Source organism: Puntigrus tetrazona, chromosome 3 (assembly GCF_018831695.1).
Source record: "Puntigrus tetrazona isolate hp1 chromosome 3, ASM1883169v1, whole genome shotgun sequence".
NCBI classification, from domain to species: domain Eukaryota; kingdom Metazoa; phylum Chordata; class Actinopteri; order Cypriniformes; family Cyprinidae; genus Puntigrus; species Puntigrus tetrazona.
Window position 1 is genome coordinate 11,922,865 of NC_056701.1, and position 26,085 is coordinate 11,948,949.

The 26,085-nt window shown below is 36.8% G+C and overlaps 1 protein-coding gene across 1 annotated transcript; it reads right to left on the reverse strand.

Annotated features, from left to right (window-relative positions):
• Positions 1 to 1,504: 1,504 nt before the first annotated feature.
• On the reverse strand, positions 1,505 to 25,691 carry cpt1a2b (carnitine palmitoyltransferase 1A2b). The gene is made up of 19 exons (XM_043235310.1): positions 25,570 to 25,691; positions 22,429 to 22,600; positions 21,946 to 22,085; positions 20,852 to 21,023; positions 20,495 to 20,596; positions 20,225 to 20,362; positions 19,690 to 19,767; positions 19,467 to 19,574; positions 17,563 to 17,650; positions 17,278 to 17,473; positions 8,051 to 8,239; positions 7,867 to 7,972; positions 7,546 to 7,662; positions 5,290 to 5,454; positions 4,940 to 5,068; positions 4,141 to 4,296; positions 2,784 to 2,897; positions 2,611 to 2,703; positions 1,505 to 2,065 (listed from the first exon to the last, which is right to left on the reverse strand). Exons 2-19 carry the CDS (start codon positions 22,567 to 22,569, stop codon positions 1,955 to 1,957), a joined length of 2,343 nt encoding a protein of 780 aa, XP_043091245.1. The 5' UTR covers positions 22,570 to 22,600; positions 25,570 to 25,691; the 3' UTR covers positions 1,505 to 1,954.
• Positions 25,692 to 26,085: the final 394 nt, after the last annotated feature.

Below are 26,085 nucleotides of genomic sequence, written 5' to 3' on the forward strand. Positions count from 1 at the left end.
CTATCACACTTTACGTTGTGGACTCCCCCAAGCACGAAGTGATTCTGGTATTCCCCTGGCTTTCTGTCCATGATCCTCACATATTATGGCAACTGGGTGAATTAGTTGGTCTGATTTCTGTCATGATCAATGCCTCCCCCACAAACCGTACCACTGTCTTACCACGAGTATTGAAAGCCCTGAAACCAAGCCACCCAAGATCCCATTCTGTTATCAAGATCTCTCAGAGGTATTTAGTAAGATCAAGGCCACACAATTACCTTCCCATAGACCCCATGACTGTGCTATTTATCTGTTACCCAACGCTATGCCCCCCAAAAGCAAGGTTTACCCAATGTCTCGCACTGAAAGCCAGGCAATGGATGACTATATCACTGAAGCCCTCAAGTCAGGTTTCATCCGTCCTTCTACATCACCAGCGGCAGCAAGATTCTTTTTCGTCGAAAAGAAGGATGGTGGGTTAAGACCATGTATTGATTTATAGAGGGCTAAACAATGTTACCATTAAGTTCCACTACCCTTTGCCATTGGTACCGTCAGCATTAGAACAACTGTGGGAGGCCACTATTTACACCAAACGTGATATAAGAAGCGCCTATAACCTGATCCGGATAAAAGAAGGTGACCATGAGAGGGCACTATGAGTACCAAGTTACGCCAATGCACCCGTGGTTTTCCAATCATTTATTAACTTGATCTTCAAGGACATCATAAATCAGTTTGTGGTGGCATACATCGACGACATCCTGAAACACTCAGTCACACATTGCAAACACATTTACCATGTCAGAACAGTTTTACAAGCAAGTAGAGTAAAGCTGATGCTCTCTCCCGACGTTATGACCATCACGCTGACCATGAGCCCATCCTACCATCATCCGTCATTCTAGCTCCCATTCAGCCTTCATTACACATACCACCCCCCCTGAACTTTTTTTTACCCTAAGGGTACATTCTTTAGGCAGCAGTTATTAATTAGAGTCCTTGCACACCCCCATTCTGCATATTTTGCATGTCTCTTTGTTAACACACATGATTCTCTATCATCGGTCCATGCATGAACTGTGTTATGATTCCTACAAAGTGACCATTACTCCCTACTCCCTAAACAGTGGAAATCTGTTTCCTCAAGGGCGATGGTGTGAGGGCTATATTCAAATATGCCTCCATTTTTTTTGCAATGCTCTGACAACGCTTATCTTCCAATGATCCAATCAATTACCATAGGACGAAATCAAACCCCACCTTACATTTTTCATATTTCAGAAGCCATTTCACTTGGATACACGTCACACTAAAGAAAAAAGGACAATCTCATGCCGACTTTAAGCGAAGCAGCGTGTTCTGAAGAATTTGTACTAGCCTACAATTGATGTATATATCTAACTATATCTATATGAATTCCATGTCAATAAATTAAACTAAAAGTATTCACAAAATTTGGAACTGGTCTAGTTTTTGCCATTTTTTTCTGACAGTTAATGCAACAACAACAAAGAAACACTTCAAATCATAACTGATTTTAATGGGTGAAATATGTTTTAGGGAGAACATTTTTGTTTTCCTCTGTATCAGCAAAAAAAAAAAGAAAGTTTTTTTAAATAGTGGTTTTAGCCACAGAGCCTCTCTTCATACCAATACCCTGTAAAGACAAAATAAGATGTCGCACACAATAGTTGACTGGCTGGACATATGTTCACTATTCACAGAGATGTCAGACAGACAAATGTAATTTCTCAGGGAACATTTTTTTTGTGATTTATGACAGGTATACAGCAAAACTGCTCCAGCAGCAATTAGCAAAACCAGAAACTCTACAAATTACTTTCAGTATTGACACTGGTACAGATCCACTATATTACAAATTCAAACCCAACAAACAGAAGAGAATTAAATAAAAAAGCACAAACAATGATATACGTAAACCCATCTTTATACAAGCACACAGCAGGATTTATGACTGTTTGACAGGGTTGACTTTTGTGGCTTCCTTGAAGTCAGGGTTGAGCAGAGTCATAAGATCCATCATGGATTGACTAATCTGAGAGCCAAATTTATGAGAGTCCTATAAACAAGAAAAATGAACTGTACTTTAGTTTAATATGATATATAGACATTCTGAAATAAATCACTAATCTTTCAAAACACAGAGTGTGGTGTCTTTTCTAATTCAAAATGTTTTAAAGAGAACCAAAACTAGCTGAGAATGTTAAATTGAATGCACTCATATTCTCATCAATTGTTTAAGCACATTATTTTGTCCTGTATTATGTCCATGGCAAATGCACAGAACATAATATAATAATACATAATATAATTTAAAAAAATTGTGATTCTGCCAACTGGATTTTGTTAAAGATGTATTATACTTTCTTTAATTCAGTTTCATTGTCTTTTATACCTCCACTTTATATTCATTATCATACTGAGATATTTTTAACCTATACAGAACAGGAAGTCAAACAATGCCATGATCTGACATAAGTCAGATCAATGCCACATCAAAGTATTAAAATGATTTTGATTCTCCTTAAAAAAAGGCAAGTGGTCAATTGCTCTTAAGTGTTCAATATAAGAGCATGTAGTAATGTTGGGTTGTTTTGCTCTTACAGTCTCTTTGCAGGAATGCTTGCAGGACACGTGGAAGTTGATCATTTCCTCGCCCATAATGATGTAAGATACGCCATAGCCATCATCAGCCACCTTACAAGGGAACAAAACATGGACACAGTGAACTCATGAGCGCTTCTACCTGTTTTTGTGTGTGTTGATCAGTTACTCACTGGACCAAAGCCTCCTCCCAGCGAGATGAACTCAGGGTGGTTCACCAAATCAAATAACTCCATCTGTTGCACAGGAGTTTGAGAGGTGGAGAGGCGCCAGGGCTCTGACAACACCTGAAAGTCACATATGCACCAACAACTTCATACAAACTCATCTATTTAGCAAAAATGTAAACATCGCCTACCAAGATAATGTTAATGCACCAGTTTAGTTAGAGATTGACGATTGATTCAATTTACTCTTTAATGCTATTACACAAATCTTAAGACTAATGACTCATTGGTGATTTTGGAGTGGCCAAAGAAAAAATCTTTGTAGAAAAGCAAGCAAAACCTCATAACTCCACTCTCTCTATCTCGACTGAAGTTCCGTATCAGTCTGAGTGATGTTTTTCACGTATGTTGGATAAAGCAACCTTAATGATGTGAAATTTAGTTCCTTTGAATGTGAATTTGTCAAGGTAATCCCGCCAATACAAATGGGTATTTTACCAATGTGCAACTTTTTTATTTAAAATGGGGAACCCCCCTCGATTGAGCGAGTTTTGAGTAATGGGTGGGTTTTATTGTGAAAAACTGGTAACACTGCACAGTACCTGAACTTGCAACGGTAAATATCTTGTTTGAATAAAAACAGCGTTTCCTTTACTCAAGAAACACTGCCTACAAAGGATCATATTTTATGTATTGGAGGTCTGAGACAGGTGAGACCCAAGAGAGAGGGCAAACATTTGCCATAGTCAATAGCCTTAAACAACCTGTGCAGACAGTAGCCCGTAATCAAATTTTTTTTTACCAAATGTATTTTAAACATGAAAAACTGGGTGCCCATATAAATACAACAAACTTTGTAACCCGTTGATAAAATCATGTGATGCACATTTGCTGGTCAAAAACCCTAGTCACCTAGGTAAAAAATATTTCTAAAAAAGTGTCTACTTTGATTTATGATTGTCACGTTCGCGCTTTCGCGAGGCTAAGCACACGACTCGAAATAAACTTAAACGGATTTAATCCCAACAGGCAAAAATAAATATACCGAAGGCAGGCAGAACAGACAGGCAGGACAAAAACCAGGTAGGGACATTGACGATCGGACAACGTGAACTCAAAACACACAGGACTAAATATGAGGAAATTAACAAGACGCAGCTGAAGACAATGATATAATTAACACTGAGGGAAGGCAGGGCACAGGGAGCACATGGCACGAGACAAAAAACAAATTAAGAGTCCAGAGATGTGACAATGATACACTTATGGATGATGGAAATCATCTTTGTAAAAAAAACTATTTTCAGTTTCAGCACATGCCCCTCAAAATGATCTGTGTACGGTCCTGGTGATAAACACTAACCTCTTTAAGGAAAGGAGAATCTACCCCCAGGTATTTTGAGAGCACATACAGGCAGAAGAGGTGCCTGTCAATACCAGATCCAGTCATCGCCAGGCGGTAGAGGTTCTGATGCTTCTCAGCAGCCTTTCGAAAAAGCAGACGACAGTGTTCTTCATCCTATGAAAAAAATAAAAATAAAAATAACTGTCACACGACACATTCAAAGTAATTATGGAGGGCTGTGACACTCAAATTAAGAACTCGAATATCAACGGATTTATAAAAAATAGAAACACAAACATTATTTTAATTATTTAATAAAATAATAAAATGTTTAAAAATTTAATCATAACAAAAATAATTTTTGCATACAAACTTTAAATAGCATTTTTATAAAGTATTTACAAATAACATGATCAATTTATAAATTGCTTTTCTTTATTATCATGTCAAATAATTTTATTTTTGTTAATTAGCTAATCTTTTTATTTGACCATTTGAAAAGTGATTTATTTTTGCTTTGTTACATTTATCTCTATATGTAAACACGAAATAAACAGTTTGAACATCTATGTATTTAACAGTCATGCTGTTTTTATTTTTGAACTAACAAACTGATTCCTTTGTTTTATTTTTCGATGTCATTCCTGACGTCCTCTGTGAAGTGCTGTCAGGAACAGGACAGATTTACAGCAAGCTCCAGTCAGCTGAGGCATTTTGATAAAAATCTTACGTCATATGGCTTCAACATTTCCTTCTTCAAAAAGTCCCTAAAACAGTAGAAGGAAGAATTTAAAAGAATTTAAAATATTGACTTAACCTCTCCTGCTTCCAGTGCATGGACAAAGATGCAGCTTTCACTGGAACAGGATCTGACGGTCTCAGTGCGACCCTCACGAAACAAACGAGTCATAGAGGCTTCATATGTCAGACAGAAAGTCCCTCTGTCCTAAAGGTCAAAAAATAAATTAGACAATGATTAATTGCAACTGTATTGCAAGCTGAATGAGATTATGAACAAAAAATAGAAAGGAAGAAGTCCCCTGCCAAGGCTAAGAAACATCCTATTAAGAATGTTGACCTTTGATATGTGGGACTTTTCTCACGCATTCTTATCATCGTCAGTGCTTCTATTTTCTTTTTTGTCAGAATGATGACAATGTTAAGTACCCTGTAGTAGGCCAGCTGAAGGGCCAGCTGCACAAAGGAATCTGGACTCATTTTCATTTTCTTGATCCGGCCTTTCCCAAATTCTTTGAATGGAAATACATGACAGTCCACATCATCAGCAAGTGCTTGCGCAACAGCGAGAGATTCGGACACCTGTGTCTGGACCTACAGAAAGACACCAGAGAGAGGAGATCAGTATGAATTTGATTTGTTTTTCATTCTTTTAGGGGGTTTTCAAGAAAACTGCCCAATGTTTTAATACTGATGAAACCAGAAATATAGTGTCATGGTTTACCATGTAGGAAAGTTTCTATAGTTACCCATTCATTACCATGGTGAAATTAAGAGAAATATCCTATAGATTAGATATTCTTAGAATGAAAAATACTCCTAAAGGTTTTATGCACAAAAAAATCTATTTTGGCAGTCAATTGAGTAAAAGAACAAAATAATGATAATGTACAATACACACATGGAATCTCAGCAAGTGTATAACTGCAGACGATAAAAGATGTTAATATATGTTGCATATGGCTTTAGCATTTTTGCCTTTTAAGAGGCTGGTCTCATTGGAATAAGTGATAAGATTAAGGGCCCAGCCCAGTAACATTGAAGTACAGATAAGTGTTCTCTGCGTATTTGTGCAAGTGTTTATTTTCGCAGATAGATTTGGAGACCTATAGGAGGAAACTGTCATTTGTCATGAGGTTTAAGAAAAGAGTCTGTAGAGCTCAGAAACTGGTTTGCATCAAGTTCTGCCTCATCCTGTAGGGCTGTTTTATGTAAGAGTTAAAGAAAAGCTCAATGACCCAAAGTATTAAGATACTGCCTAGATACTAATTAAAACCTAGTCTAGAGCATTCAGAAACTCAGACTGGGCAGAAGCTTCTCCTTCCAACAGGACACTGAAGCGAAGGTTCCTTCAATACAGGAACATCAGATTACACTAAGATAAGATTGCCTGGCTGTGAACCGTAAAAAAAAGTTGTGTAACTCTTACGTGCTGCACTGTATGAAACAAATATTTTAAAACTTTTTATCACTCTATAGTGCACTAGGTGTGTCATTTTAAAATAAAATGAGGAAACAAGAGCATTAAGATATGAAACATAAAATTACATAAAATGTAAAAATGCTTTATTAAAACGCTATTTAAACTTTGCATATTCATATAACTGCATATTGCATATTCATAGTTGATGCAGTTTTTCTTGTAGTATTTAATATTTAAGCATAAATGAACAATCTGATTGTTTTCAATTTTACTAAAAGTAATGACTAAAAAGAAGTTTGATCATTAGCATGCAGGCATTTCACATAATTGACCAAACGTAGTGTGCAAGAAGGTGGGCTCTACAGTGAATGGTTGAGCAATAAGTAAAAACAGAAATTTAATGTATAGGGACTGTAAAGAGCAAATTATTAGATATACAAAACATATAGAATATGCAAAAATATAGAAATCCTGACCAAGTCTAGGGTAAAAAAGAGGACACCTTTTCCTAAGATATCAAAGTCCTAGAAACTTTATAATATAAACATATCTTGCACATCCTCCTACGGGCAGATTCACAACATATTATTGTCTTAATGGTGGAAATGTGAAATTAGCCATAGTCACTTATTTATTCTTTATTTTCTGCTTATGGTGTTTTTTGTTATGGCTATAAGATTTCATGTTGGCAGTGAACCTGGTGTGTAAAAAAAAATTTAATATGAAGGGGTATATATATATATATATATATATACACACACACACACACACACATGCATATATATAAATATATATATATATAATAATTCTGACTACACCTGTATCTACTATGTAACAGCATGTTTTTTGATTTAATGTTCATTCTTAAAACATTCTCAAATAACAGTTGCTTTATGAAAAAAGCACTGCTTTTCTGCTCGAAAAAGAGCCTAAACTGAACATATGATTATTAAAAAAATAATGCATGAACCTTCTGCCTGTTTGCAGCTTCAGAACTGATAAGGATAAGGAACTGGAGTTGTTATGTTACTGCACGTTACTGTTGAATAGCATTGAATCTGTTAGATGAATCTTCAAAACATCATGAAAGTTGAGGACAAGGAAGAAGGAAGAAGATATTATTTGTTTGTGTGTGTGTGTGTGTGTGTGTGTGTGTGTGTGTGTGTGTATGTGTGATGTTTTGCAGATTGCATAAAAAAATCTGATTTGTTATGCTTGATGAGGAACATAGAAAAGAGAAAAAGATAAACTTTTCATCTTGCCTCCAGTGGTATGTCCCAGTTCAAGCGTTGAGGAGGTGGTAAGGAGCGCTCAATCTCTCCCCTGCAGTTCCCGTCTGCCGTGTAACCCAAAAGAAATGTGTCTGTGGCCAGAGTGAACTGAAAGAGTGAACATTGATGCACTTGTTTTTATGTGTGTGTGGAGGCATGAACCTTCTGCAGAAAGCAGCTGTGGAGGACATCAAACTGCTCTTGGTCTAAATAGAACACCCACAGACATATTCTAATATTCAAATTGACTAATAATGAAACTTGACATTTGATGTATGATGAGCACCACTGTTTTGGGACTCCCGCACTTACCTCCCACAGATGAGCCACTATAGGAGCATCAGCCCAAGAATGCTCTGCATTTAACCCGTTCTTTCCATTCTTATACACCACAACAGAAAACGACTTATCAAACCATCTGAGAGAAAGATGACAGAAGTCAAGCAGTGTCCTGGTCACGTAGTTTCACAGTACAGACAAGTTATGCTACTCCCACCTGTCATAGCACTTTCCGTGAAGGAGGGATTTGGCATAGCGGTCCAAGTTCCCAGAGGGATCTTCCCCCATCATACCTTCTTCCTGATCATCTAGCGTGACAAAGAAGGCTGCTTTCTCAATGCAGTCTAGTGAGCGCTTGTTCACTCCAGAGCTGAAGAACTGCTTTCTCACCTGAGCCCAGGGTTTCCTGAGAGCACAGAGACAAATACGATCAGTAAAAGGGACACTTTTAAAGCATTTTTATTGCACCACTGCACATAACTGATAAGGAAAAACTTCCTTGTAGACATTGCATTGAGATCTTAATCTTGAGAACATTAGTAAGGTTGTGTTTGGCTTTGAATAAGAAAATACACTTTCCCATGCTACTTATCTAATGTTGATATACTGTAAAAGTCCTAAATGATAATTTAAAAATATTGTATCTAATAATATTGTGGCTGACTCTTTTTGCTGAGAAACAGAGGAGAAACACAACTGGCAGTATTTACTTTGGGTTTACTTTAGTAACACATTTTGTAATGTATTTTGGCAGTACTGTGGTATAATAATAAGAAATGCATTAAAGGAGTATGGGAATATAATTACAGTATTTTTGCAACTAAAGAATAGCATTTGTGCATTTATCTTAAATCTTTAGACTACTGTTTTTCATAAAAATTAATTTTTTTACCATAGTATTGTGACGCTATAACTGTGGTTATCATTAAATATATACTAAGAAAGACCAGTAGTTAATTTTAGTAAAACTCAAACGGTACAAATACAAAGTAAAGATTTGAAATTTATCGGGATAATTATATATATCAACTTAAAAGAAAAATGTTCTGTCAATTTTTTTGACAATATTGCCCAGCTCTATACCACCATATGATCAAGCTTATTATATTTTCATATAAAAATATTATCAAGTAAACATTTACTTCACTGTTTAACCTGTTAAGCTCCAGTAGTAAAAGTAAAAAAAAAAACGAATGAAAATTTTAATCTCTGTATTAATTTATGTATTCACATGAATCCTTCTTGTTAAGGTTCCTGTTATGTTCAATAAGGTGTCGCAAACAAATGCCATCACAACTGTAGAATATCATCTAGGTCACAGTTCAGCAAGGATTTGTTTGCTCTTCAGTAAACCCAAAGGGGATGAGTGCTGGGTTGTGAATTTTATTCTGTAAAATGTCATTTTTACTCAATGTAAATTATTATTTTTCCATTTAAAGACTAGCATCAATGGGTGAAAAAAAATACAGAGAGCATGAAATTACTTCTGTTGCAAGTATTGTTTCTTGCATTTAAGCAATGATAATTTAATTTATAATGTAGTGCATTTCCCGGCTGAGTGTGATGCAAAATTGCTTGCCCAGGCTTTAGTCATCTCATAACTTTCCAACATGTAAAGACTTTTAAAAACAAAAAAGCAGTGGCATTAAACGAACGAAACTAAGTGACTGCTTATCATATCATATATCATATCATATCATCAGTCTTGCTGCCAAAGTAGCTGCTCTCCTCGAGTGCAAGCCACTAAAGATCAGCATCCTCCGGCCTACACTCTTTGATGTGTCTGTATAGAGACCTGACCCAAACACTCAAGCCAACATGAAAAGGCACTCACAATCTCCTTTATTTTCTTATATATTTAATGAGAAAAATTTTTTAAACCGAATTGAGGGATGTTGGTGGATGCTCCATTCTCAGTTCAGCTGTTAAGTTACTTTTGCCTAAGCAGTGTTTGTGATTTCAGCAGAACATTTCATTTATTACATATTACATTTGGAAGAGTTTATAACAAAGATGCTATTGGGAGGGTAATTGGTGTCCAAAAACATCATAATTGTTTTTAGACAAACTCCAGTAAGAAATAACATCCCTTAAACTGATTACTTTATGGATTACATTTTTTTGGAAAAGTTTTATATGATAAAAGTAAGCAAGAGAATAATTACCTAATTTTTGTAAGTGCAATCGCTATGATTAGTTATATAATAGTCCTTAACTGTTAAAAAGTTTAAATGAAATATGATGAGAGAGCTTTCCTAAGACAAAAGATAAATGTTAGGTGGGAGTGTTTACAGAAATTCCTGCAGTTAATGGATTACCTGATATATTCACTCTTGTAAACAATCTAACTTAATAAATGAACCTAATAAGTGAACCTTAAGAGAATAATAAGTGCAGGAGTCACATTGTGTCATGCCAGCACCGCCGTCATCCGAACCGGTCACATGGTCCCGATCTCAATGCTCTGATTACTAATTACCCGCACCTGTAACCACTCACCTGCACACCTTTATAACCCTCTCCTGCCATTCACTCGACAGCTGTTCTCAAGGTTGCACACTTACTGTTCACCTTCTCGTCTGCCTACCTGTCTGCCCGATTTGCCTGCTGAGAGATCTCACATAAAGTGCAAAGTGTGCAGACTAGTGCAAACAGCAAGGAGTAGAGTGCAAACAATGCAAAGACAAAATCAGTGCAAGAACTACAAACAACAATAAATATGAAGTGCACATCAATAAATATGAATTGCAAGAATGCCTATGGAACAGAAAGACCATTCAGGTGTGATTATTGAGGAGTATGATGGCTTGTGGGAAGAAACTGTTCAGCAGTCTGGTTGTGAGGGCCCGAATGCTCCGGTACCTCTTTCCAGATAGCAGGAGGGTAAATAATGTATGTGAAGGATGTGTGAGGTCCTGTGCTATAATGTGGGCTTTGTGGATGCAGTGAGTGGTCTAAATGTCCGTGATAGAGAGATGCCAATGATCTTTTCAGCTGTCCTCACAATCCTCTGGAGGGTCTTACGATCCAATACGGTGCAATTCCCAAACCAGGCAGTGATGCAGCTGCACAGGATGCTCTCAATGGTCCATCTATAAAACATAGACAGGATAGGTGGAGGGAGGTGAGCTTTCCTCAGCCTCCTCAGGAAGTATAGGCGCTGCTGGGCTTTCTTGGTAATGGAGGTGGTGTTGAGTGACCAGGTGAAGTTATCCAAGGAATTTGGTGCTCTTGACGGTCTCCACCCTATATCCGTCGATGGACAGTGGAGAATGGTTATTCTTTGGTCACTTGAAGTCAACAATCGTCTCCTTTGTCTTGTCGACGTTCAGAGATAGATTGTTGGCTATACACCAAGTTGCAAGCTGCTGCACCTCATCTCTGTATGCTGACTCATCGTCCAGTGTTCAGTGTGATGGTGCTGGAGATGCTGTTCCCAATCCGGACTGACTGAGGCCTGTCTGTCAGAAAGTCCAGGATCCAGTTACAGAGAGAGGTGTTCAGGTGCTCCTAATTTTCAGCATCCTGACACGGATCTGCCCTTTATTGTGGAAGTGGATGTTTCTAATATCAGCCTTGGAGCCATTTTGTCACAACGCCAAAGTAACCCAGCCAAAATGTTTCCCATGGCCTTCTATTCACACAAGCTGACCTCTACTGAGAGAAATTATGACGTCGACAACAGAGAACTGCTAGCCATCAAAGCCATGTTTGAGGACAGGTGACATTGGCTGGAAGGAGCTCGACATACTTTCATCACGCTAACACATCATCGCAACCTGGAGTACCTGAGAAGTGCCCACAGACTTAACCTGCGACAGGCCAGGTGGTCTCTGTTCTTCTTCTGGTTTAACATCACAGTCACTTATCGTCCAGGCTCTAAGAATACCAAGGCTGACACTCTAAGATTCTGACCCCAGTCCACCCGAGTCCATTTCGCCAACTTTGATTATTTCACCCATTCAATGGGATATCATTACAGTAATCGAGCAGGCCAACACTGAAAACAAAGTACCTACCATCTTTCCTTAAGGTAAACTGTTTGTTCCAGAGAATCTATGTGAAAGAACCATAATCCAAGTACACACAGTGCTCAACCTAGGCCATCCTGGAATCGCTGCTACAATCCATCTCCTGCAGAATTGTTTCTGGTGGCCATCTCTGTAAAAAGATACTATCGGTCCCCATTCCAATGTATCTTAGGCTACCAACCTCCACTATTTCCCTGGTGAGGGGAAACCTCCATGTGCCCACAGTTAATGATTGGATTCAACATGGTGAGACCTGAGATTAGGCTCTGTAAATGATTGCTCCCTCGTCAGGCCACTAGACAGATATTTTCCCCAAATTCTAGTTTTCACTCCATTACATTTCCCATAAGCCCTGTACCTGGCGCTGACCACCTGCTGCACTTGAGACTTATTACCTGTGCTATATCAGCAGCTATATAAGCAGGCTAGCTGGTATCGTATTTATAGCAAATAACATTACAAAACCCATGGTGTCCTTGCTCAAAAAAACTATAGAAATCATCAAAGAAATTCTAAGGGTTTGAAACAATTTGAAACAATTGAACTCTTCAGTTTCATTATTCAAATGCCTCTGTATGTGTGTGTACTTTTGTGGTTTAAGGGGACACAAATTTGTTTAATGACATTGGTATGACTGAGGTATTACAATTATGAGGACACTGCCTATTTCCCGTAATTGAAAAGGCTTCACGGTTTTTTGAAAATCTAAAAATGCACAAATGTTTGGTGTCAGGCAATAGCTCATACAATTTTTACAGTATAAAAACCATTATGCCTATGGGGTTTCCTCATTAACCACAAATAACAACATGTGTATGTGTCATGTTAATTGGAGCAATCACCTCATAGGCTACTTCATTTACCCTATTAACTCAACTCTCATTTTTTACCTGCTCATTATAAATTAATTGAATATTCATGTTAGACAATGCAGAGTATTAGCAGTGGACATTTTGACTAAAGTTGTCCACACACCGAACGAGAAGTGCAGTGCCGCATTGCATGTTTAAATTTTTTTGATGTGCATAAGCTCAGCGACTTCAAATTAGTTAACAGATTTATTTTAACAGGTCAAACATAATTGAATTCAATTCACGTTTATTTGTATATTTGTATTTGTATGTCTACATTATTAATTACATTATTAATTATTTAATATCTTTAACAATTATATTTACAATATATTAATGAATTTTATACAGTGTCTTCTAAACCTACCCATCACAGTAATTTTTTTATATTCTCATAAGCATAATTTATTATGATTTATAATTGTAAAAGGTTGTTATGCTCATGGGTACACATTTTGTTCAATCATCTGCATTACTACACGTATTACAGACAACACAAATAGGCTATTTTGTGTTTCCAGGTTACCGTTGGCACGAAGACAACTCTGTACGTGTTAGGGTTAGCACAAGCGGGTCGCTGTTTGGTGGGTGGTAGGAAGTGAGAAAAATATATAATAAATTGGTTTGGCACTGTTAGCAGGAGAGGAAGCTGTGCACAAGTTTCCTCTGAAATGTTTTGGGATGATTCAAGACCAAACCAGAGGAGTAGAGAGAGCTACAAGAACATGTTTTCTGAGAGAGGTCTCTGTGCTTGTTGAAGGCAACAGACCAGACACCTAACAGAATTAGGCCACATATCCATAGACACAGAGCAAACGCAGTCGCCTGTGTGCTCCCTAATTCCACCAAGAGATGTAAAAGCCCAGTGTTCAGGCTACTCTGTCACAGAGATCGGCTTTCCTCCTGGAGGAAGCCACAGTGGGGCTCCCAGCTCCCTGGAGCTCAGAAATGAGCTAAAGAAAATGACTCTGAACCCTACAGCCTATGGACTATATACTTAAACAGACAGATGCGATGAAAGCTTAGTGAAAGATTTAAAAGAAAATCACGCCCCACAGAGAGACTAGCATTTAACAGGCCTTCAAAGAATTTCACTCAGCTAGAAGCAATGTGTCTCTCCACAACGAATGAAAAACAAATACTGTTACAGACGAGTATCACTACACATCTGGTTTGTGGGTGCAAACCCATTTTGTGCTGAATACAGTATAATCTGACTTTAGCCATTAATATGCTTTTAAGATTCAGAAAAAAGTAGTAATAATAATAATAATAATAATAAATGTCAGGCAATATGACAAAACATCTCCAGGGAACCCCAAAACCCCTCATACTCCAAAAAATTAAAGGAGGTGGTAATTATGTAATTATATGTAATTACATGTGATTGGCCGTGACTTGTCTTCTGGTCTTGAAAAGTGCGTTTGTGACTTCACCAGGAAACTAGCCCATAACATTCTGGGTCGGTTAAAACATTTATTTAAACAACAACTTGTGGGGCAAAAGGCCACTACAGATAAAAACATTCCAATAGCATTCCTTAATTACAAATAACAAAATAGCAAATTCCTGAATTCACATTTGGGACATTTTTGGTATGCTATATTATCCTAGACGTAAGATACAAGATCGGTACTTAATAATTATAATAATAATTGTTTTCGACTTTGTAATCATTAACCAAAATAACAAAGAAAAAACAAAGAAAACAGTTCAGGTCATTTATCCTTGGTAATGTGGTAGCAGTATCTATTAGATCTTTTACATAACACGCTTTTCCCATGGAGCAGGCATACTTATTGAGTGTTGTGCTTTGTACTTTTTTTTTGACGTTTTGACTTAAGATATTGATAAATTGTTACAGGTAACGTTAACGCTTGTAAAACTTGTAAAACAGTACAGGTTTGTTATACGTGATTAAACTGAAACAAAGACCCCTGAAACACATAGCAAAAACTTGGAAACAAAGTACTAGGCCTAAACATTGTTAGGTGGGAAACAAATTCAAACAGAAGGAACGCAACCATGGAAACAAATGAACACTGCTACAGAGATAAAGCAGATAAGACTGTTTAAGACCTAGGTCCTAACTCGTCTCTTACACTTTTACTTTCAAGCGTTTTCCTGTTTTCCTGTTCATGATGTTAGTGTCATGACTTCAGTCTGATCAGTTTGTTTTTGTTTTTGTCTGTCAAACAGTCTGCCATGTGCTCGTGTTTCCCCGCCCCATTGTCTGATTAATCACTTTAGCTGCCTTCTCACCTGTGGCTCAATAGCTCCTTAATTGCTCCCCTACTTAAGCTCCCTTCGTTTGCAGTCTTGTGTCTGACCGTTGTGGTGTGTGGATGCTGCATTTGTGTCCAGTCCAGTCCAGTCCAGTCCAGTCCAGTCCAGTCCAGTCCAGTCCAGTCGGCTCCAAGTGTAGCTTGTATTTTTTAGTTTTGCTCTTTGCTCGCTCTGCTATCTGTTTTTCTCCAGGCCTCTGTTCACTGGCTCCAGTCCTGGTTCCTCCGGTGCCGTGTTTGGCAGCTCGTCCTCACCTGCCCCCCTTTGGATCTTATGCTGGGATCAAGCAGCAGGACTGTTTTAAAGACTCTTTGGGAGGATTTCCTTATGCCTATTGTTCCCTGCCTAAAGGAGTGACTGGAGGCTTGTTTTGTTGACTTGATCTTGTTAATTTACTTTTGATGTTAAGTCTTCTGTTCCCCTGCCTCAGTCAACTTTTTGTTCAAAGACTATAAATAAATTTAAGTTCTAACCTGCAATTGAATCCTTGTTCGTTCCTGACAGTTAGACTACTTTATCGTAATTATTTTAAAATGCATATAAATGTCATGCCTGACGCTTTTGCTAAAAACGAATTTAAGTTAAACAAGCATTTACAAATGTGAAAATTAAAGAGAATTAAGAGATATCAATTTAAGTCATGTTTAGAGACCTTTCCTTTCTAAATAAAATAGATGTACACTATTTACTACATTATTTTCTACACTATTTACACCCTTGACTATTTATGCTATGTAACAATAAATATCAAGGTTGTTTCTCATGACTGCTTTGTACACAGACCAGAAACAGCTCTAAAGTGCATTGCAATGTCAATCGTAAAAGGATTATCCTTTAAATATCGAATACTCTATTTGTTTTCCTGCAAACACTCGCATGTGTGTTTGCCCAAACTCTGAGAATAGTCTTCATCTAAAAACAAACAATAAAAAAAAAAGTATAGAACAGTATCAATTAGTGGGGTATGCTATCATCATTAAAACTTTAACATTAATTTTGAAGAGAGGATTTCAGCATTAGGTATTTGATATACTGGTTCGTATTTCTGTTATAGAAACATATGTCCTGTATAAAAGGATTTTTTTGTAGTATAGTAGATTAATGTTACGATTCTTAACTGCGATCACATTACAAGGCAGCAAAATCTGCCAAAAGTAGACAAAACTGAAAAAAAGATGCTTATGACATAAGGCCTAATATTTAAAAACAGAAATATGGGTAAGCACGGACAATAAGGTTTATCCCATAATATTTCTATATGTGAGTCAAAAATAACAATAACCTATAAAAATAGTAATAAACAGGTGAGTCAAGCTCTTGAAATAGGGCTGGATGGAAAAATCCACATTCTGATGCATCTAAAGCCTTAGACAAGAAAAATATTGAATAAAACACGGTGAATAAATGTAAACATGATTTGTTCGGTTAAGAAGTTTCACCTAGACCCCTGCATTGGAACTCAGAAAATAAGAGCAAATAATTTTAAGAATTTTAAATATTAATCTGGTTTAGTTGTATTTTAAAAAAATTAAATAAATACATTAAATTCCCTTGTGTCAAACTAATTTGGTATCCTTTTGTTTTATTGAGCATTCACCACAAATTTCTCGGACTTATAAAAGTAGAGTGAACCTTCGTAAAAATAATTAAAAAAACTGTTTGAAAACTTGCATTTGCTGACCTGAACTGTCAGCCTTCCTGAATGGTGCCATTGTGTGTGTGTGTGTGTGTGTTTGTGTATATGTGTTGTATATATAGGGGTTGTCAACAATGAATTTTTGCAATATCATGTTTGGCCATGAATCTTCTAAGAATACTACAGGTCAGTGAGTATTCAAAAAGGGCAAATCATGGAATGCTATTATAATGTTTTATCTGTAGCAGCCTTTTGCCCCACAAAAGTTTAGAACAAATGCTTTATCCAACACAGAATGTTATTGGACGGTTTCCTGGTGAAGTCATGAATGCACTCAAGACCAGACGACAGACAGATACATCAAGATATGGTCTGTCTACACAAACTAGATCTTTTCTGCCACAGGATGACAGATATTCAGAGATATCTCAGGTTATTTTATAGGTTATTTTAGCAAATAGTTTGCTCTGTAAATTCAGTTCAGCAGCTTTAATTTGAAGGGGGTAGCCTAAACTTTATTACTCGTGTTTTAAAGAAAATATGTGTAAATATATTCTGTGTTTACCTGTGCTTGACAGAAAATCCCATAACACCCTCTAACGGGCAGCAAACACAGACATGCATTTTCTGAGACTCTGACCTGTTTCCTGCTGTCAGTGCCCCTAGTTTGTCCTCTCCTGGAGAAGGAGGTGAGGGTTCGTCCAAGATCCTTTGAATCTGGTACTGGATCTCTCTGGGTGACAGCAGGCGTCCTGCTCGGTAAACCCATAATCTGAAATACCGGCCCCGGTGGTACACGGCCACAAATTCACTGTCCTGCCAATGCTGCAGGACATCTGAGAGATCAAGCAAATATGTCAAAGACACAAGATCACATTTTTACGTGTATTTATGTCTGTGTGTATATGTTTGTGTGTGTGTGTACCAGTCTCCTCTCCCGGCGTGCGCGTGGTGTTGAACATGCGCTCACACTGAGCTGCACACAGCGGTATGACTGTACCAGGAATACGACTCTAGGTGAACCAGAGCACAGGATCTCAAAGACTACTCTGATTTATAAATTATATTTTGCATACATGTAGGTAGTTGACATACAGAGCTGGGTAGATTACCTACAAATTGTAATCCATTACTGATGCCTGATTACATAACAACAAATTGTAGTCAGTAACGTAATCCATTACATTACGCATTTTATGTAATATATTCAGATTAATTTTGGATTACTTTTGACTTATTCATGACATTGATTCAAAAAAGATCTTGTCCCTTATACCATAATGATGTAAAAAAATTTGCTCCATTCATTATAATTTACAACGTGAAGTGCATTAAGCATTGTATTACATCGAGGCTTCCCAAACTAGGGTTTGTAAAGGAACTGCAGGGGGTTTATGAGTTTAATAAAAGCTAACAATTCATTAAATCATAAAAATTTAAATAAGTCATTTTAAAACAAAGTTGGTAAGTACAATGTATACTACAAAGTAAAACTAGGTAATTACTTCTTTATTATAGACACCTTAAAATAAAGCATTACCCAAAAATCTAACATGAATTGCCCCATGGGTGTTGTTTCTTATGCTCAAATGCTTTAGCATGCACATGTGCATTGGCTGGTCTAGCCTCAGGTGTCTGTAAAAAACTTTCTGTTTCATTAAGAAGGTTGTCATGAACCACGCCTCTGTGGCTCTCTCCAGCGGCAACCGGAGGGAACCTTCCCCAGAATATTAGTCCTCAGAACTACATTTCCCATCATGCCGCCTCTCAGCCCTGATTACCTGCCCAAGTGTGCCTAGTTAAAACTGCTATTTAAGCTGCAATCAACCCTAACTCATTGCGAAGTTTTATAATTGCCCACGGCTGGTAACTCTGAGCGTTTATTCTACTAGCATTGTATTCCCTTGTTTGACCTTGTTCTGTTTTAACGTTTCTCTAATTGTTTGCTGCCTGCCCATTGATCTTCTGCCTGTGTACCTAGACTACGATACTACTATGCCTCCCGCGATCCTTGCCTGACTATGCCTAACCTGTGATATTCCTGTTACCGTTGCCTTCTGTCTGTTTGACTATTCTTAATAAAGAGCACGCTAATGGATCCGAACGCTCCTCATTACAAAGGTGGGACTATTCAGCTATAAGTATAGGATTGAGCAGTCTTTGTATTTACTCGCATGTCATGTGACCATTAATCAACATCAAAAAACCCATGAACATGCAAATGTGATACATTAATGTTGAAATATTTATTGTAATTTATATTTAAAGTAAATATATTCAGTTAATATATTTATAATAATGCTTAGGTGTATTAAAATGTAAATATGTGCATTTTAATGAGTATGAAACCCAAAGGCCTTCCAAAAGACGTTATTATATATGGCTAAAGTGGTAATTCACATGAAAATTAATGTGTTAATTTCAGTTCATCAAAAGCTGATGCAATTTTTAAAACGTAATAAACCTCCAGCGGTCAAATGCTGTGTCACCCCCCTCCACAAAAATGAACTTTCTCAATGTAAATAATAGGTTGGCTGTTTAGAAAAGAACATTTAAAAGACGAAAAATAAAAATTAGGGCGAATCAATGAATTATGAATAACTTATTGCTATTGTGTGAATAATATGTAATAATGTAATCCATAAAAAGTAACTGTAGTCTGATTACAAGTATTTTAAAATGTAACTTACCCTAAGTACAAGTGCTTATTTTTTAAAATCCAGATTACATGTAATCAGACACCCAGCTCCGTTGACATTACCCATGGATGTCACATACAAAATCATGAGAAAAACATACTGTAACTTAAAACAATATTTTGTCACATACAGGATTGAGCTCCTCTCTATTGACTTTGCGGCGATACAGAAACAGGGCTGTGATGGTATTCCCAGCTCGAGCTGCCTGATTAGTCGTTGGTGACACATACAGGAAATCCTGTGAATAAGCAAGGTGTTTACTCAGTGACTGTATCCAGGGGTGAGACCTTCCTTTTTCTTTGTTTATATAACATTTATTTATTGAAAGATTGATAAGTAGTAGGATAACATACCATGCCATAATAATTACTGTTGACCATAATGGGACCCCGGCTCCGCAGATAAACATACTCTTCCCACCAGTCGCTAACCTGGATGATTACAAATTAACATGATTAACATTTTTACTCTAAGTAAGCCATTTTAAATTATCCTGATGAAAGGTCTATAATATAACAATAACTTTATTACGAATTAAAGATCTCCAAAGTATCTTCCTAATTCTGCTGTGTTGATCTGATACATACACAGTTTACATGATCATACAGTTGGTCATATGTCATAGCCATCAAAATATAAATTTGTTCATATTTGCAAAATACAATTAGGTCGGTCAGTCAAAACTTTGGAAATCTATTCTTTGTACTTTGGTCAAGTAAATTCAACTTAAAGAAATGAACAAATATTTATTACAAATTCTTTATAGCATTTTATAAAATGTCCAACATGTACTTTATTTTAATTAGCTAAAGTACTGTATGTAATCACATGCTCGTGATAAGAATAAGAATAAGAAAAATAAATTCCTCAAAATTGTTCATCACGTACATAGTTTGTGGCCCACAGCGCTTTAAGTTTGAGGTATTTTTGTAGCCGGTTACCCAGACTTTTCTCAAACTCAGCAGCCAGTCTTGTCATTCGCTGAAAACCAGCCGTATCAAGCAGTGGTTTCACTGACTCCAGATACTAAAACAAACATTTGAGATAAAACATTTGAGATAGCATTCACTAGTAACTTTTCGTGCTCAAACATTGAAGAACCCCATCAATATCTCTTAGTCATCACTTCCCAATTTAATCTACATTGTATTTACTCACTCTTTCCAAAGTTTCTTTAATGGGAGGTACAGGCAGATGTGGTAAAGATGTCTGATAGCTGTACAGTAATGGCTTTCTACCAGACAGCAACCTAACTAGGGTCTGAAAAGGAGGGACAGAAAGAAGGGGATATAAAGGAAAATATGTGTGTTCTGCTCTTACTGGAAAAATTTTGATAAAATACAGAGACCAGTTCACTAGAACAAGTCCTAAAACCATTTTTAAGACATTCAATAACAAAATATTTATCTTTTAATTATAAAAAGTTAAATAACGCAGTTTTATATATAATTATCCAGTATTGCAATTCTTTTATTACTGAATTACTGAAACTGTCACTTTTGTCAAGGTACTAACCGCCCAGACTTTGGTCTTGGTAGAAATGCGTCCATGTTGCTCGAACATCCATCGGTGGTATGATAGGAGAAGTTTTAGGCAGAACCTCAGAGCCAGAATGAGAGACATCCACAGCAGAGTACTGAACAACAGCACCGACAGCACAGTCTGGCCTTGAGCACTCAATGACAGACTGACAAGAGAGAAACACAGTAGAAAATCTGCATCATCTCTTCCAGGTTAATATTAAATATACCCTTAAATATACATCCAAATCAGGTGAACGGTGTAGGAATTGCAGCAGTTTGCATATGTGCCTCCCACTTCTTAAGGGACCAAAAGTAATGGGACAGAATAATAATCATAACGCATAGACATCACCAGACGCTGGCTTTCATCCAATGTGATGCTTTGGGTCATTGTCCATCTGTACTGTGAAGCGCCGTACAATGAGTTATGAAGTATTTGGCTAAATATGAGCAGATAATATTGCCCCGAGACACTACAGAATTCATCCTGCGGCTTTTGTCAGCAGTCACATCATCCAAACATGCACACGCCATGACACTACCGCCAAAATTCTTCACTGATGAGGTGGTATGCTTAGTGTTATGAGCGGTTCCTGTCCTCCTTCATGCTGTTCTCTTCCCATCACTCTGGTTGATCTCGGCCAAACAGAGTGCATGTCACATTCTATATAGACAGTGCATTCATCCATTTGCACAGTAGCTCAAATCAAATTACTACAAAACCACCGCTGGCTCTCCACACCTTTACTTAAATTCAGTACTTCGATTTCACATGCCCTCCAGAAGCTTGTGTTCTGCAGTAGTTGATTATTAAGTATAACTTAATTATTCAAATGCCTATTAAAGATGTAATAAATAAGGTATAACTGACAACGGAAAGTTTAATTATTAGAATTGATGTTTAAGCATTCAACGGCCTCCTAGTATAATTGGTAAAAATTAATTAAAACAATTCACAGGACAGAACAACTGTTCATCATAAGACAAATGTGCTTTATTTCTCCAGGTTACCAGCTTTCCATGCAACTATTAACCATTTAGAAGAAGTCTAGAAGAAGTGTGTTGAATGGTAAAAGAAAGTGTTACCTGAGGGGCAGGTGCTCCTGAATCTTAGCAATGAGGCCCATAGATGGATCAGACTGCATGTAGATAGTTGCCAGGATTGCTATTACAACAAAAAGCCAAGAGGATGGGCTAGCTGGGTATACGCCTTTAATGATTCTGTTCTGTCCACGAGAAAGTGAAAAAAAGTATTAATGCAAGCTAAACCAAAACATCCATCACAAATTTTGGGCTATATTACAGATAACTACTGAACAAAACCTTTTAGTGCAAAACGCTGGAGCAGACGTTACCAAAGATTAATAATGCAAAAAATAATGCAAACTCTATCATTTAAGCGACTTACGTTCACTACAGAATAAACATCCTGTGTTTATTTTTCATAGTGTTTTTACATTCCTTTGAGATTTTTATCTTATGTTACAAAAAAGAAAACAGAAAACAACTAAAATGCAAGACAAAAAAAGCCTATGAGGAATTACGTGATTCATGTTTTTTCACACTGACCTTAATCCTGCTGATGCGTTTCTTCCAGGATCTCAGTCCGGAGAGGTAGATTTGATTAAGGGCTTGGTAGGAGAGATGTAGGTCGATGCCCTCAGGAGTGATTGTGAATTGAAACGCTACTGCCTGGTGAGCCTCTGCCATCACTATAGACACAAACTATATGAGGCGCTGTCTGTAATAAAACGGGTGAGAAAATCTGAACAAAATAAAACACTGGACCGAAAGCAGTAATAGTAATATTAGTAATATTTTTATAATAAATGTATTAATAGAGCTGTTGTAATTATTATTATTATTACTTTTCTCATTTTATTTTAAAAAATGCATGAAAAATGTTACTGAGCAGTTGAGGAGTAACGCTCTTTTAACCAACAAGCAGATGCACAAGAGCTTGTGAAGTGCTGCTAGAATAGGATACATTCACTTCATGCACGTACTAGAAAACATAACAGTTTGCTTACTAATAATTTACTAATTCAGTCATCACACAGTAACCAGCAACAACCACTCTTCCTCTTTTCATTGGAGAAATGAGATGCATTGCTAAACGCTCTCAGCGCTGGTAATGATTGTAGTGTCTTTCTCGGACACTTTGAAATGCTTTCACACTGCCAGCATGATTGGTGTATTTGCGCACGCCTAATTTAATGTAAATGTAATCCCTAAAATTTAACACACAAAACCAATGAAGTGTTCCATCTTTCATGCTTCATCCAAACTTCTATTTAATTCTAAATCTTAACTCTAAAGGTTAAATATAGCTACAAATAAATCTCAGTGATATATTATAAATGTTAAAATTAAAACATTGAGCTAAATAGTTAAATGTTTAATTTATATAAAAATCCTACTTTATATAAAAACAGTCCCAGCATTAAAGAACACACTGGATCAATGAAATACAGAAGGCATTGTATGGAACTTGTTTCCATATAATATTATTGTCTACAAATAAACAATCTTTCCACAAAACTTAGTTCTGTTTTATTGTTCTACATTTTATTTAAACTAATATTGCAAACCCAAGAGGGACTGATAGAACTGAAAGGACAATATCGGTGGCATAAATACATGTCAGGAAGATCACAGAAGGAAAGACAACCATTTAGAGTCTACAACCAAGACATCAATGCCCTCTAGTGTTGCATTTATATAAAACAACCCTTTACATTTGTGTTACAGCTATTTACAGCATTTTTATAATGAGTCTTTTACATTTACATCTAGTTTATCTAAAGGACAACAGAAGCAATCAAAACCATGAACCTGGACCACAAAACCAGTTCAAATAAACAAGCTTTATATTGATGTATGGTAACACACCATACAGTACACCATAAACGGGACAATATTTGGACGACATACAACTATTTGGAAATCTGAGGTTGCAAAAAAAATCTAAAATGCCTTTTAAGTTTTCCAAATGAAGTTCTTAGCTATCAAAAAATATGTCTTGTTACACTTATATATATGAAATAAGGACAAGTATAGGAAATTTACAAAAAGTCTTCATGGAACATGATCTTTACTTAATGTCCTATTGAATTTTTGCATAAAAGATAATCAATAATGTATTGGCTATTTGTGAAGAGATGCAAAAGCCTTTAAAAGCCATCCTGGACAAAAATGAGATACTGATACTGAGTGAAGCCAATGAGAAGTACCAGTACTGACATAGAAACCTATACAACTTCTTCAAACAAAAAACAAGCAGTTAGAAACCAAAAAGAGTGCAAGTGACACTTTTTTTTTTAAACATAAAAGATCAAAAATATACAATTATTAGCCTGATAGGGTTAGAGAGTCAAATAAATATGGAAGAGGTGTGTTTTTAGCTGATTCTTGAAGATTGAATTGGGCAGGTCATTCCACCAGGAGGGAACTTTTAATTTAAAAGTCTGTGAAAAAGATTTCCAGCCTCTTTTTGAAGGCACAACAATACACCGTTTGTTTGCTGAAGTCTGAAGTAATGAATTTAGGGGAAGGGGTGCAGAGCCAGAGGTGGTTCTGTAAGCAAACAGAGGTGTGGCGTGCATTCTTTTTGGCTCATTAAAAACGAACCTTGCAGCAGCATTTTGGACTAGTTGTAGAGGTTTGATAAAACTGGCTGGAATACCTGCCAAGAGAGCACTGCAATAATTTCGGTCATATGCGTGTTTATGTAGGATATAAATCCAAGAAATCATGATAAAAACGAGAGAGAATCATGAGCAAACCTGATCAACAGGACCAAACATGCCACTCCGCCTAACATGAAAATGATGTGGTTACATCGAGCTGAGTGAACAGGTTATATACAAAGTGAGCAGTTAAGATGTGTTTAAATAAACATGTGTTGCATTGCCTGTCACTCATCATCAAGAGGGTTAGAAGAAGGACATTTTTTAAAATGTCATTTCTAAATGCGGTAAAAACATTAATTGTGTCCTGTGAAGTGTTTTAGAGGAGATTCATTTTAAAAGTTACATAAAAAAACAGACAGCTCTGAGAGAAGAGGGAAAAAGAACTAGATACGGAGACATTTTATACAGCATTACTGCATAGACTGGCATTGGAGATAAAGTCTGTGGTTTTGTTAATCGTTAAACGTGGATTTTATATGAAAAGTGATAAAAGATAAGGAAGGTCTCAATGCTGTTAAACAGGTAAAACTCGAATACCAGCGTGCGCTCGTTTACTGGAGCTGCCTTTAAGCGCGCGCTCTGCTCTCCCAGAAAACAGAGACCACTCGGAGATGCCGTGAGGGTGGGTTAACCTGAGAAATGTCCCGAAGAATAACGGCTTCGCTGATGTCGTACTGCTCGAAGAGTTTTGATTTATTTTCAATATAGCACAGCTCAAGAAAAAAGTATTAATAAGAAAAAAAAAGTTTCCTACGTTTTGTCTGTTTAGGTATTTAGGAGTATTACCAAACGAAGAGGCTACCGTTTACATTTCGTTGTAACTGCCTTTATGAAACAAACAAATAGCAGCCATTAAAGTTTTCCACCCCTCTCAACAAGCTAGGCAATATCCCTGTAGTCACTAGTGACACGACGCAACATGCGTAATAATTACCGGTTTCAAATTTAAAAAAAAAAAAGCTCTTCACACCAAGACAAATTTGTTTTTACGCAGAATATGCTGTCTGAAAAATCATACCTGTAAATCTGAATGGTAGTTCGGGAACAAGTTAAAGACTGAATGCGGTTTTTGACAGATGTAAACTTTCAGGTGATCTCCACCCTTTCACTTCCAGAAAGCAACACATACCTGAGGTTATGCGTGTACACGCACTGCCTATCTCATTTACATACGTCATGACGTCACGCTGTACGTATGAAGAATACATGACTTCGTAGAGTCTAATTTTCTTTTGCCAGCAGGGTCTTAACTCTGTCATCAAACCTTTGTCTCTGTTATATGGACCTATTTCAAGCACACATTTATTTTAATGACAGAAATACTATTTTCTCATTTCATTTAATGGAGTTTGGCTTCTTAATCATTTGCAATATTAATTTACTTAATACATCAACTTAAATGTAAATATTACTGGAACCTTTTGGCAATATTTACTATTACTTATGCATTTTATCAATGGAGTCAGACACATTCCCTTTGGAAGAACTGATCTATCTCCTTTCATAAAATGAGACTCCAAGGTGCTTCAAGATG